The 14,282-nt window shown below is 48.4% G+C and overlaps 3 protein-coding genes across 3 annotated transcripts; 2 read left to right on the top strand and 1 right to left on the bottom strand.

Annotated features, from left to right (window-relative positions):
* The first annotated feature begins 636 nt into the window (after window positions 1-636).
* On the top strand, window positions 637-5,796 carry LOC118219394 (arylsulfatase A-like). Its single transcript, XM_035402544.1, has 8 exons — window positions 637-1,186; window positions 1,638-1,878; window positions 2,059-2,277; window positions 2,729-2,898; window positions 3,186-3,310; window positions 3,690-3,817; window positions 4,164-4,266; window positions 4,741-5,796. The coding sequence occupies exons 1-8, from the start codon at window positions 930-932 to the stop codon at window positions 5,037-5,039; spliced, it is 1,542 nt and encodes a 513-aa protein (XP_035258435.1). The 5' UTR covers window positions 637-929; the 3' UTR covers window positions 5,040-5,796.
* A 452-nt stretch (window positions 5,797-6,248) lies between these two features.
* Window positions 6,249-9,240, top strand: LOC118219395 (fibroblast growth factor 23-like). The gene is made up of 2 exons (XM_035402545.1): window positions 6,249-7,020; window positions 7,581-9,240. The coding sequence occupies exons 1-2, from the start codon at window positions 6,817-6,819 to the stop codon at window positions 8,052-8,054; spliced, it is 678 nt and encodes a 225-aa protein (XP_035258436.1). The 5' UTR covers window positions 6,249-6,816; the 3' UTR covers window positions 8,055-9,240.
* A 388-nt stretch (window positions 9,241-9,628) lies between these two features.
* On the bottom strand, window positions 9,629-13,987 carry LOC118218740 (fructose-2,6-bisphosphatase TIGAR B-like). The gene is made up of 6 exons (XM_035401384.1): window positions 13,732-13,987; window positions 13,032-13,069; window positions 12,721-12,842; window positions 12,496-12,573; window positions 12,109-12,219; window positions 9,629-11,265 (listed from the first exon to the last, which is right to left on the bottom strand). Exons 1-6 carry the CDS (start codon window positions 13,794-13,796, stop codon window positions 10,822-10,824), a joined length of 858 nt encoding a protein of 285 aa, XP_035257275.1. The 5' UTR covers window positions 13,797-13,987; the 3' UTR covers window positions 9,629-10,821.
* Window positions 13,988-14,282: the final 295 nt, after the last annotated feature.

Genomic DNA, 14,282 nt, shown 5'->3' with positions numbered 1-14,282 from the left:
TATTCACGGCACTGTTTCCAAAAGACCCGACGACGCAGAGGTTTGCTCCAGATAATGAGGCGACACAGCCAAGCTCATTCTTCTTATGCAGTCTCTTTACAAAATAAATAAATAAACTTCCCACTGGCATGATATAATGGTATAATGCAAAAAATAAATAAATAAATAAAATCCCATACTGAAATGGCACACAATGCACTGTATTTTATTCTTTCTGTGGTTTACATCACCATTGCCTACCTTATCCCTGCTTCACCCGTTTCAGCTGAAGAGACGCTACAGGGGTAAGAAAGAGGGCCATTCTGACTGCACATCTTTTCATTTCTGAAAGGAGAAGGCTCACATTTATTATCTACAAAATACAACACAAAACTGGGTCGGCGTTACGATGAATGTACGCATTCAGTGGCTCTGCCTGTCACCTAAGGGATAATGCCTTGTCTGCTGATTCCAAATAACACACACGCACACACACACACCTCACACAGCACACATACCACAAAGACCACACACACACAGACACACCACACACACACTGCACACAGAGCACAGAGAACGAACATCATTTCCCAGAAATCATGGAACAGTGGCGTGACGCGTAGCAGTGTATCAGGTGACATTTGCACTGCTGTCATGTGATACAGGCGCTTAACTTGTATCGTTTTGTACGATCGTTTCATCCATCTAGTACTGGAACGCTTAGCAGGTGTTTGAGATAAATTATAATTAGAAATACCGATGATCTGCGAAGACAGACATAAAGAAATCCTTATTTGCATTGCTGTCTGTGAAAATAAACCTCTCTCGCGTAGATAAAAAGCTAGCAATCGTCACTTTCCGAATGGCTACTGTACAATCTATCTAGCCAGGACAATATGGAAATAAGGGAATGACATTTTCCTGTTTTTGTCAAGTTACTATTTCTTTGCATGCCGCCCGTTTTTTTTATTCCAGTGATGAATTATTTAAAAATCGTTATTTTTATTTCGGTGATTCTCCTCGCACCGGAGTCACTGGGTTCTCAGCTGCCAAATTTCATTCTTCTCTTCGCGGATGACTTGGGGTTCGGCGATTTGGGCTCTTACGGACACCCGAGTTCACTTACTCCCAACCTGGACAAATTAGCTGCCGAGGGGCTTCGTTTTACAGACTTTTACGCTACCAGTCCCGTTTGCAGTCCTTCCAGGTATTGAGATTTCTCTGCTGTATCCGTCAACAGTTTCTGTGAGGCTACGTTGTATTTGTGAATGCCTTACGTTTTCTTCAGTATTGGAGAAAGAAAAAAAACATTCCTTAATGTTTATTAAATACTACATATTCCGATTTATTGCAGAAGACGTGGTTCGTTTTGCTTATGATCTATTTACTGCTGGAGTGAACTAATTACAGTGATGATAAAAGTTAAATTACACAGAACGTACCTACCTAAAATCTGCATCTGTCCGTTTTATTCTTAATATATCATTGTCTTATGAGTGCAAATCAACAAGTCCACATCTCAGGAACTTTTTTTTTTTTTTTGGAAATGTCACGTTTCCTTTCTCAATTACGCATAGCTATAACGTGCGTAATTCTTAGAGGAAATGTCACTAAAACCCATTGCATTTCATTTCAATCTGTGAATTTTGTGTTCACAGAGCAGCGCTGCTCACCGGGCGCTACCAGACTCGCTCGGGAGTGTATCCGGGGGTCTTCTACCCCGGCTCGAGGGGTGGCCTCCCCTTAAACGAGACCACCATAGCAGAGGTCCTGAAGCCGCTGGGCTACGCCACGGCAATTGTTGGCAAATGGCACCTTGGGTTGGGCCCAGATAGAAAGTTCCTCCCAACCCGCCAGGGATTCGACCACTACCTGGGGATTCCTTACTCTCACGACCAGGTAGGCTTCAGGAGTGGGTTTTACTGTCAGGGCCATTCTTGTGTTCACCTTGAGTGCACCCAAGCACTGGCTACATGTGCAAAGGTCATAGATAAGCATATAAGCCTCCCCATTACTTTGTTCTCACATGACGCATATTGTAGAAGTGACGGTGCCATTCTCTTATCGTTGCCTGTGTAGGGGCCCTGCCAGAACCTGACCTGCTTTCCCCCGGACGTTAAGTGTTTCGGCTTCTGCGACGTCGGCGTGGTCACGGTGCCGCTGGTGGCTAACGAGACCATCAAGCGGCAGCCGGTCAGCTTCCCCGACCTGGAGACGGCTTACAGCGACTTCGCCACGGCGTTCGTCTCGTCGTCCGCCCGCAGGAACCAGCCCTTCTTCCTCTACTACCCCTCGCATGTGGGTTTGTGCGCAGAGCCCGTCGTCACGCGCGGTTGTGCGCAGAGCCCGTCGGCATACGCGGTTGTCCAGTTTCGTTGCTGGTTTTTCCGCCCGCTGCTGCGAAGGGTGGGCCCTTGCATTGCAAGCATGAGTTTCTCCCTGAACACGTTAACCTGGGAAACATTTAGCCTGCTTTTCGGTCCTTATCCACAGGTTGTCACTGTAGGCATTCTAACTGCAGTAATCACTGGCAAGCAGTCAAAGGAACGCTTCCACTTACAGTAAACAATTAAAGACCAATTGAAGAGTGTGTTGGTGCAGGTCCCTAAAGTTAAAGGGTGGAGGTTTTTTCATAATCCAGCACTGAAATCTTGACTGAAGTCCATAAGTAGGTCGTTAGTTGTGTATGTTTACACGTAGGCCAAGTGCATGTGGTTTGGAAACTGACGTGGAGCTCCTGTCCCTACAGCACACCCACTACCCCCAGTATGCAGGAAAGGGGGCCGCGGGGAAGTCCCCCAGGGGTCCGTTTGGGGACGCCCTGATGGAGTTCGACAACACGGTGGGGAACCTTATTCAGGCCCTGCATAAGAGCGGCGTCTACAACAACACCTTCGTCTTCTTCACCGCTGACAACGGGTTAGTGTGTCCCCGCCACTCACCTGCAACACCTCCGTATGGGGCTCCAGGCATCCTTAGCTCCGTGCCTGTTGGGAACAGCAGTGCATTTCGAGTTTTGCTTTGAAAACTTGTGGTTGTGCTTACAGTTATTATTTTTAATGGAGGACAGTTGTAGGTTTTTTGACTGTTTAAAAATGGGCCCTGGAGAAGATGCACAGCTGGAGATGCTCCAGTAAAATGTCCAGTGGGCCACAGGGCGTCGCCATGCCAACCAGTGAGCCTCCTTTCTGTGTCCCCCCTGCCAGGCCGGAGCTCATGCGCAGGGCCCGGGGGGGGAACTCCGGACTGCTGAAGTGCGGGAAGGGGACCACTTACGACGGGGGCTTGCGGGAGCCTGCGATCGCGCACTGGCCCGGGAGAATCAGGCCAGGTACGCCCTCCGGCCTGTTCACCTGGGATAGCAGCACACAGCACAGGGGTGCTGGCTGCACAAGCTCATACTTCAGACTCAAATCAAACCCAAAGGCCGAAAATAGCTGATCATTTTTGTATCGCACACTCAAGGAGTGAACCTGAGGAAAACGTGCTGTGCACAAGGCTCTATTTCCTTTTTTAATGTTTGAGATACTCCAACCCTTTACACACTGGAAAACTGACTGCACGTTACTGAGAATTTAAGAGGAAGTATCCATTTTCACCAGTTCTCAGAAATTATTCTCTGCTTTTGTATGGTTTGTGTTAGTAACAACATTTAGCAAAGATAAACATAGCCTTGCAGTGTTTATCTGAGTTCCTCTCCTGTCCTTCAGGGGTCACCCATGAGCTGGCCAGCACCCTGGACATTTTGCCGACCGTCGCGGCACTGGCAGGGGCAAAACTACCCAGTGTGCAACTGGACGGGGTTGACATGAGAGATATCTTATTTAGTCATGGACTGGTAAGCAGTGCCCGTTTGTAAGATCAAAAGCAGCCTGTTTCTTCGATGGGTTTGTTAGATTTTGATCGGTTGTAATTAACACGGTATTACAGTTGTTATGTGAGTTCAACTACAGGCACTGTATAGCATGCATCCGGATATGCATTTGTAATAAGTTTAACAGTAAAAATCAATATTGGTCAAAGAGCAGGTGCCAGATGTTCTAGGGTGGTGTTTAAATAAAGTTAATACGTCCAATTAAAATTGGTTAAAAAAACATTTACTTCCATGGTGAAGGACGGCAATTCACAGCCAAAAAAAGAGCAGTGTATTGAGAAGTGCTTGTGCCATGTCTCCTTTGTTCCAGAGTAAGAGAAAGGCCATGTTCTACTACCCGACAGACCCCAGCGAGAAGTACGGACTCTTTGCAGTCCGGGTGGGGAAATATAAGGCTCACTACTACACCAGAGGTGAGCTCTTCACCCAGTGAGGGGGTCACACTGGCACTTTCACATGGGTCACAATTGATATTTTCATTAGGTTTTCCAAATCCCAAGTGTTTCTTTAAGTGGTGCACAGATGTGATATGCAGTGTTACTATGTTGCATGTATGACATCACAATCGGGAATCTGTTACCGCAGATTCTATAGGCTCACCAGATCCTCCACTCCTTCTGTCCTCCGTGCTTCTTAAATACAGATGCTCAGGGTGATACATTACAGCACAGGGCATCCATTACTACAATATTGTACTTGGTCAAGGCCCTTGATGACTTCTCAGAAGACAAATCAAATTGGGAGAAGGAACTTTAAATTGTAAGAAATGCAGTTTCTAAGTATCTGGTGGTTCACTGAATGTGGCTCTCAGTTCATTTGCTGGGTGTCAGGGTTGTTGGTGTATGTGGTCTCTCCTGGCTCAGTCTTGCGTCTTTGTGCTGTTCCAGGGGCTGCTCACAGTGACACGACCCCAGACCAGGACTGTCACATGGTCGCCTTCCTCAAGCACCACGACCCGCCGCTGCTCTTCGACCTGGAGGCCGACCCCTCCGAGAACTACAACCTGGCCACGCCCGAGCACCCCGAGTCGCAGGCCGTGCTCCAGATGATCCAGGCCGCGAAGGCGGAGTTCGAGGCGGGCATGGCGTTCGGGGAGAGCCAGGTGGGGAAAGGGATCGACCCCGCCCTGGAGCCCTGCTGCACCCCGGACTGCGCCCCCAAACCCGCCTGCTGTGCCTGCAGCTGAGGCAGCGCTGAGGGTGGCGGCTTCGTCTCACAAGATCAAAAGCCAAAGATCAAACTGGGCCAGGAACACACTGGGAAGGCCTCAATCCAAAGAGCAGAGAAAGGCAGAGAGACACACAAACACCTCCTCCAGTAGCTGTTTTTGTAATGTTATTTTAACTGACTAATAAGATACCCTAACTCACATCACTTTTCAGTGCCTGCAGATCTGCTACAGGTTAAAAAAGGAATGCTTGCACACCTGAGCCACAGATGCACAGGAGAAGATGACCACTGGTGTACTACTGAATAAAAAAGACGCAGCAGCTAGCAGAATGTGGCTCAGTGGACACAGTTCACCCTCCTTTCACCGTGGCAGTGAAAAAGCATCTAATTAACCGTGCCTTTACCGTGTGCTTATGGGTAATGTAGTTTTTATGGTCATGGACAGGCCCACAACCTGGGATCATGAAGTGAACTGATACAGAATCTCCATGGTGTGCAATTAGGAAATGCATTTGCGCCACTGTACCCAAATTAATTTCAGAGCAAAGAGTCTGTGACCTGTTTCTGAGGGAATCTCCTCGGAAGAATTAAAGCACTTACAGTAGAACGGGTTTTGATGAACTGTTATACCCAAGCACAAAAGGGTTTTAAAAGAGAAGCCCAGAAATACTGACCCTGAACAAAGTCCATAATGTTTTAAATCAAATCAAATGTATTTTTGCATAATTACATTGTTGACTTGTTAAAACTGGATTAAATAACAGTTTAAGAAAGAAAAAGTGTTGTAGAGAAATTTCTTGTATTTTGCACTGCCTGTTAAATTTACGGTCTCATTTTTGAAGGCTCCTCAGGATTCGGGGTGTGACGTATCCAAGCACAAACAGGCTCAGAGACATGAGGCACCAACTGACATCAAGCAGCCTATGCGCTATATTTTATTCATGAAGGGCAAATCCATGACGACAGTGCACATAGAGCTTGTTCTTTATCCTGTTTTGGAGATAGAATACACGGCTGATCACAGATAAATGTGTTCAGAGTTCTGGTGTACACCCACACCCCCTCTCATTTTTTTTTCATGTGCCTCCCCTTACATATTTTGTCAGCGTGATGCCTGTGAAGAAAGCAATCCAACGCTCCTAGCGCCCCAAACTCAGGGCCTTGTGTTGGTAGGCTGTTTAGAGTTCTGATCTTCCACAGCCTGTTAACACAAACTGCGGTTGGGCCATTGATCCAAACATCTCATCTCTTAGAAATGAGGTATGAGGCAATGATGGCCGTGACGCAAGGGCGAAATTCGGCGGAACCTTCCATTAATTACATGACCTCAGTGTTAAAATGTACGTTTTTGCGCAAGTTTTCCCCCCCGCCGGGTCGCCGGGCGCAGCTTGACTTGTTGTCGGGCTACAGTGCAGCGGAAACGTGGAAAGAGTGAGGTCATTTTCGAAACGCCGGATGACTCAACAGACCGCCACTATGTGCAAAATTGGCCAACTGCCTTGAGAGTAAACAGAGCGGCAGGTCGGCTGACATGGCTCTCCCCGGTGCCTCTGCTTCCCCGGGTCCGCGCGGCGCACTCCTGCTCCGCGTACGGCAGGCTACGCAGGACGCGGCAACGGGCTAACCACGAGCGGCGCGGAACCATAAATATGTGAGACTTTTCACCTGGGGAAAATAATAACAGACTCGCCTGGATACTTTGGCTCCTTTGGTCGATTCCTTTTGGATAAAAAAAACTTTCTTTGGAAGATTTATTTATTTATTTTATTTTTTTCAACGGGTTGTGGAGGAGGATGGTGGTGTTGAACGCCGCGGCGGCCGGCCCGAAGGCGAGCTCCTCTTTCCCCGCGCTCCTCCTGGCTGCCCTCCTGGGGCTGGGGCCCGTGCGCCCGTCCCTAATCCCGCTGACGTCCTCGGACACAGACCGCGTCCACCTGGAAACAGCGTCTGACAGCCAGGTTAGGAGAACAACGAGCAACAGAAACGGCCTCAGCTCTGTAAGTACACCTTTGTCCTAAATTTTGAGTAGTGTACAATTTTACACACCCCCCCCTCCCCCCCATTTCCTGTAGAACATTTTTCACTCATTAAAATGACCATCAAACTCATGTTATATACTATTTCACTGAAGGCTACACTAGTTAAAAATTTTTACTCAAAGTCCAAGGACAGTTGGTTTTGAATCTGGACCCAAATGTGACGCGGGTTTACTGAGCATGTTAAGACCACATGCATGTCAGTTTTTCATCTGCTTTTCGGCAACTAGGGAGACAGCCTACGTTCTGTTCTCTTTGAATCAAACTACTTTCTCTCTATATGAACAGAATTTGTCACATGCGTATTTAACCAAGTCAATACCAGAGTGTCATTGTCAGAAATGTGCTTTTTCACATCATAAACATGACTGATTACGGATAGCGTTTGTGGACCTTACACAATTTAAATATGCTGTGTTCACTTAAGCCCCTATTGGACAGCTATGTACTCTGTGAGAGTTTAATGAACACTGGAGGTTTAATTGTGTTTCATAGACGACTCTGCGCTTTTCTGCCTGCAGGCATTTGACAGGGAGGGCAGTCCTTTTCTCCATCGCCCCACCCTGTCCCGCAGGGGCGGGCTGCAGCTTAGCCTAGAGGGGGCAGAGGTCCCGGACGTTTCGGGACAAGGCCCGCCCGCCCCCTCCCTCTTCCCTCCAAAGAGAGACGGCACACCTTCAGAAAGGCAGCGGCGCAAGAGGAGGAGGAGGAACCAGGAGGTGGACTCCTCCGACCCGCTGTGCCTCCACGGCCAGAGGGGGAGGTGCTCCCACAGCCAGAAGGAGGAGCAGAAGGAGGAGCAGACGCAGGAGCAGACGCAGGAGCCAGAGACGGAGCAGAGTCACGCCATTTCGAAAGAGACCATCACCTCCACCTCCGACGACCCCTTCAACGTGGTGCAGCCCCCAGAGGGGCCGGGGAGCCCCCGCAGCGTGGGGACAGATAAGGCCCTGACCAAAAAGAGGACAGCCGCGGGGGAGGAGGAACAGGCGTAGCTCCTACGGGGTTCGGGGGTCTACGATGATGGGCACTGTACTTCCTGCTTGTGGCCTTGGAAGGAAGAATCAAAGCTGAACAGCGTGGGATGGAGCCTACAGACCGCATCTCTGCAAAACGGTGGATTTGTCTACCTGGCAACCACACTCTGTCTGCCATTCGACTTACAGTAGAGTCAGACCTGACACAAACTATCTAAAGCCAAGAGGAGCAGGGTGAGTTTGAGCCCATAAACTCCACAATCTGAGAAAAGAGATTATCTGCTTGGTCCACGGATTCCTCCTCAGCTTTGCTGTGTCTTTTAACAAACTGAGACGGCTGAGAGAATCAAGTAGACCCATCCTGAGGGAATGGTCCCTTCCGTGGGACGGCTGGTGACCCTCAGAGCACACAGCGGGGCCAGCCTGGGAGAATCCTGTCCCTCATTGGCCCCGGCCTGGGGCGGGCCCAGCAGAGGGAAGGGGGCAGTTTTTTTTGTTTGCAAAAAGCCGCATTTCCCACGAAGAAGCACGTGCCCCGGTGGGCCGGGGTTGTGCAAGGCCCCCTGGCCCCTGTGCACTTTGATATATTTGCACTGCAGGAGCAGGACACGGTCGTTCTTTTTTTTTTTACTGTGTTCCATCCCAAATTCAGGGATTAAAGTCCTGTCAGAGGAACTTAATATCGACCAGTGAGCTAAGAGAAAGGATGAAGGAATCGTCGTGATGTCATAATGGCAAGGGTGTGCCGGGCCCAATCAGACTCTGTCACAGTCTCTTTCCAGGACAAAGCTCCTTCGGGAATGGCAAAGAAACGAAATGGTGTACTGATGTATGAAAAAAAAAACTGTGTAATGGTTTACCTCCTCCCCCACTAACCCCCCTCCAGATGGAAAGCAAAGATGTTGAACTTACACGCTTCTGTCCTTTCCCCCATAACTACCTTCAGGTTAAACTTTAAACAGTCACAAAGGCTGCATAACAGAAGGTCGATTGATATCAAAGTGACTACTAGCCATGCGTTTTTCCCCAGCATGAAAGAATTGCAATATTTGAACTTGTAGTTACATATTGTTGCATTTGCCATTGTGTTGACCATAAGACACAGCAAATCGTTCCAGGTGGTCTGGACTAGTGTACAGTGAGAGTATGGCCAGACCATTTGTGAGATTTGTGTTGTTTCTAATAAATGCTTTTCAAAATAAGATGCTGGTGTTTTCTTAATGAAGAAATGCTGGAGAGTTTTGCATGTTCAGGGATGGTACCAGATGCACATAAAATTTTTTTAAAATAGTTTCACTGACTGTTATAATAACGTTGTGACCGGTAGGGTGCAGAATATTTCAAAATATTTCATTACATTACATTACATTACAGGCATTTGGCAGACGCTCTTATCCAGAGCGACGTACAACAAAGTGTATAACCATAACCAGGAACAAGTATGACGAAACCCCTAGAGAGAAGTACCGGTCCAAGTACAGGGAACAATAAATATTTATTTCCCAATAAATATCCAAATGTCCGTCGCAAATGCATTCGATACCAGAATGTGACCATGAGACTCTAGACATTGACACACTCAAAGCAAAACAAATGCTCCTTCAAGCTCATTTAATTCACTGTGCGTGTTGCAGAATAGCTTTACTAAGTATGACACTCAGTACACCATGCCAGGAAACAAAACAACAAACAAACAAAAAACTGTTTATGTTCCTAAATTATCAATGACAGAACAAAAACCGCACACACAACACCCTGTCCTTCAGAAAACTATGGCATATAAAATGGACGCCATCAGGATCGCCTCCATCCCTCCTGGTTTAGTGAGGCATTTCTCCAGCAGCTTTCAGTTGTAAGAGACTTGGGACCGAGAGACAGTGAGTGAGTCACTTAGGTGGCCAGATTCCACCAGTACTCAGCCCAAAGTGCTCCAGCCAATACCCAGCTGATCACATGTAAACCGTGTCCATGGTGGTCTTCTCAGGAAAAGGGAATCAACTCAGTAAATAAATACTAGAATAGGGGCAGCACATACCGTAAAGTACTCCAATGGGGCTGACAAAGCTTGCTTAATAAGCATGAGGTAATGAGTATCTGTTATCCAACCAGTGTTAGGAAGACACTGACACTGGCCCATTGTGAAGCTAAACTCTACATTCAATCAGTCACTAAAACACACAGCATTTTACACCTACACGTGGATATTCCTTAAAAAGCGCTTTATAACCCTGTTCAACAGACATTCATTTTAATATTGCCACTAATATCAGTACTAAAATTAATATTTACTGCCAGCAGATGAGTTCAGTATTCAGCAACACTACGGGCTTGCGGCAGGACACAAGGACTAAAGATCATTTTAAAGAATAAGACCGGAGGTCACATGACGGGATTGACCGGTTTTCGGCCAATCACACGTTATTGCTGTTCAGCAGCTCTGGAAATTCCCTCCCCGCTGTGACCGGACAGGACGTCCACTGACTGTTTGCTTGTTTGGGATGTCCGATCCCGCAAAAGGATCAGCGAACGTCCTGTCCAATCGCAGCTCGGCCAAAGGGGCAAGCCGAACCTTGCGCGTGTCACATTTGCGCATCGACACCGTTACTGAATTCTTACCTCACAGTCCTGCACCAGTACCCTGTATTGCACTTGTATTTCCAAAGGTCTAATGTGCTAATGCACCCGGATATAGGCACAGGTGAAATAAATAAACACGTAAATAAACGAGCGCATGAATGAATGAATAAATAAGGAATAGTAATACTCAGAAGGGCAGCCCTGTGGCTCACAGGGCAGCGTCCTCCACGCTTCCTCTCCCTCTCTCACTCATGCTCTTCAGGTGGTCCTTGCGGTTGACGAAGACGCAGCGGACGTCGGCGGGCGCCGGCCCACCCCCCCCCTCCCCGCGGCGCAGGGTGAGGACGAAGCGGGATATGCCCGTGTTGGGCCAGGAGGAGAACAGGTGGGACGGCTTGAGGCCGCAGGGCACCGAGCTCTGCAGCTCCTCCACCAGGTGGCGCACCGCCACGCGCAGGTACGCCCCGTGCCCCACCACCAGCGCGTGGGCGGCCAGGCCGCGGACCCCGTCGTCGGGGCGACCGGCAGGGGGCTCGTCTCCGTCGGGCGGCGCCCGGATTCTCTCCCCGGGCTCAGGCTGTCCGTCGCCGTAGTGGTCGGCCACCATTCGCTGGAACATGGACTTCAAGAAGCCTCTGATTCGCTCTCTCACCTGGGCGAAGCATACGCACAAACACACTCAGAGCCAATGGCTGCAGGTTAAAGAACTGTGTGTGCGTGTGTGTGTGTGTGTGTGTGTGTAGGACTTAATGCTTGTTCAGTATGATGATGTCTTTGGGCAAGACACGCCAGAGTACCCCCCCCCCCCCCCCCCCCCCCCCGTTATCCTGGGGAAATTCCCAGCCTGCCTCTCTCTGCCAGCCACCTTATCATCCTCCACTTTAACAGACTCAATAATGTCCTCCCTCCCTTTCACATGAATTCATTATGGATTGAATGCACTAATAAAACTTTAAAGATTTGGTATATTATGTTCTATCCAGACACACTTGAATGCAGGTCCAATGCTGCCACCTAGGGGTTTTTATTTTTGGATACCGCCTGCAGTATCTGTGCTCACATTTCATCATATGGAGAGGTTTGCAGCACACATTAAAGTGAGAGCCCACTGTACAGTGTACAGTAAAGTAGAATGTCTTCATGAAGTTCAGAGCACAAACACTCAATTTTATGCTGACACAGGCTGTGCCCATAGACTGTGTAAACAATGAGACACATGTACTGTGCAGTAATACAGGTTGAATGTGCACCAAAAGGAACACTAACTAACAGCCTGGTTGGTGATGGACCCATTTTAATTCAGTCAATCCAGGAAATGAATTAAAATTAAATACATGAATAAAGAAAACATCCATAATATTCTATGCGGACATTACAGGTTATGAGATCAATTAATCTCCCGGAGTGACTTCATTAAAATGGAACTGACTCGTCACAGCGAGCAGAGGTGCGGTGCGTGCGGTGACTGGGCACAGAGCAGCACCCAGAGCCTCACCTGCTCGGGGGTCTCCCCCTGTGGGGGGGTGAAGTCGGGACAGGACTGTCCGGCCGCTTTGGCCATGTCCTTCATGCACTGCACAGGCCCCCCTTCAGCAATCCCGAAACTCTGCACCAAATGACACCCGCTCAGCTTCAGTGAGAGTAACACACCCATTTAAGATCTTTATTTGAAGTATTCACATACACATACACATACACACACACACACGCTTACACACATACACAAACAGCTCACACACAAACTCTCTCACACAGGCCAAAACTATCCCTCACACACAGCCCAAACTCACCCCTTCACACAGTTCAAACTCACCCCTTCACACAGCTCAAACTCACCCCTTCACACAGCCCAAACTCACCCCTTCACACAGCCCAAACTCACCCTCTCAACCAGCAGGGGGTCCAAAACGATCTCCAGGCCCGAGCAGTGAGCGTTGCTCTTCACGATGATGTCCGCCGTCTGAAACACAGCGGCAAAATGGACTGTGTCCATCAAAATGGCCGCCGTTCGGACCCGGGATCGCCTACCGCTCAGCGGTGAACCCAGACACAGCACGCTTTCAGCCACAGAGCCTGAGTCTGTGACACAGCACGCAGACGCACCCACCTGCCGAGCGCGTAGCATGCTGCTGGCGAACACGTTGGTGAACTTCAGGTCCCGGAGGTACAGGCCGGCTGCCCCCGCCTGCTGCCGCCCGGTCTCAGACAAGGGGGTGTCTATTCCCTGACCTGGGGGGGGGGGGAGAGGGGCACAGTAGCCCACCAGTCACTACTCTGAATACCTGATTAAGACTGTGTTCAGTAACTGTGTTAGCAGACAGAACACTGCACTCCCTTCCGCTCTGCAGCGGCCAATGGCAATGGATGGAATGTCAGGCATCACTGGACATCGTGTAAATAAGCATAGAATGCATTTACCTTGCAGCAGTTTGTCCTTGTTGTACTGGGTTTCCCCACTAGAAAAGCAAAAGGGGAGCTATTAGACGTTTTATGCCCATCGACCATGATATTCATCATTTTGACCCTAAAATCACATTTTAGCGCAGATGGCTTTAAAACGCTGAAAGGCGTTTTCACATCACATTTTTAATGCACATGCATGGATATTCAGTCCATATTTGGCGTGGAAATCGCAGGACAGGGAGCGGCGCTGTGGTTACATACGCTTCCCTGACTATGTAAGTGGGCGTGGCTCACGTGGTATTACATCCACACCGGCAAAGGCAGGATACTGCAATGATAGACTGCAGTTTTTTTTTTAACCTGTGTGAATGAATACACTCCAAAGGCGAAATGTAACATTAGCCAGAGCAACCCCTAGCAGAATCACGTACAATAACCGGTCGCTGTTGCCAGTTTGCAAATGCTATCCCCACAAATATTCCAGAAAGCCCCGCGTTTATTCAGAAGTGTAATGGAACAGCTTGCAAAAAAACGCTCACGTTTGCCTACTCGCCGTTTAAACGGAAGTGTATACACGTTTCATTTAAGTGCATTGCCTTGTTGCCCTTGACTTGCCCACGATTCGGACAGGACACCCAAGGAAACTTGAAACCCCAACAACTGCCGACCACAGAAAGCACACAGAATACAAGATTACGCAATACGCGATACTCACTGTCGGACCATGGTTAAACCAAAGGTAAGCACTTCCTTGTTTTGTGTGTCCGCGCTCGCTGGCATGATTGTTCACTTGATGTATTAACGATGAACACCTTCACATTAGCCCCATGCAGATTTCAGTCCCGCTGTGATCAGTCCAGAGACTCTCATCCGTTCAGCGTGCGAGCGAGCATGCGTCCGCCACTTCCGTTTGTGATGCAACCAAAGATTGTGCACACCTACAAGAGTCTCCACTCACAACACGAGTCAGCGTAAAATAAACTCAGAAATCTGCCGATCAATCTCGAAACAAATGCCATTCACTTCATGGCACATTAAAAAATGTACAACGAGAGAAATCTGGTGAGACAACGGCTGTGTGTGGAATATGTTTCTTGCATTTTTCCCCTATATGAAACGAGCTGACATTCGTTTTTTTTTCGTGCCAGAACCACTTGTTATGATCTAAAGGTTAATTCATTACCTATTTCAAATGATACTGGAAAGTGCTATTAAAATAGAACCAGCTGACATTTCAAGATTGTTCAGAAAGGTAACAGCGCTAAA

Source organism: Anguilla anguilla, chromosome 19 (assembly GCF_013347855.1).
Source record: "Anguilla anguilla isolate fAngAng1 chromosome 19, fAngAng1.pri, whole genome shotgun sequence".
Classification (NCBI taxonomy): Eukaryota; Metazoa; Chordata; class Actinopteri; order Anguilliformes; family Anguillidae; genus Anguilla; species Anguilla anguilla.
The sequence above is the reverse complement of the archived record's forward strand: the minus strand, read 5'-3'. Positions and strand labels throughout refer to the sequence as shown.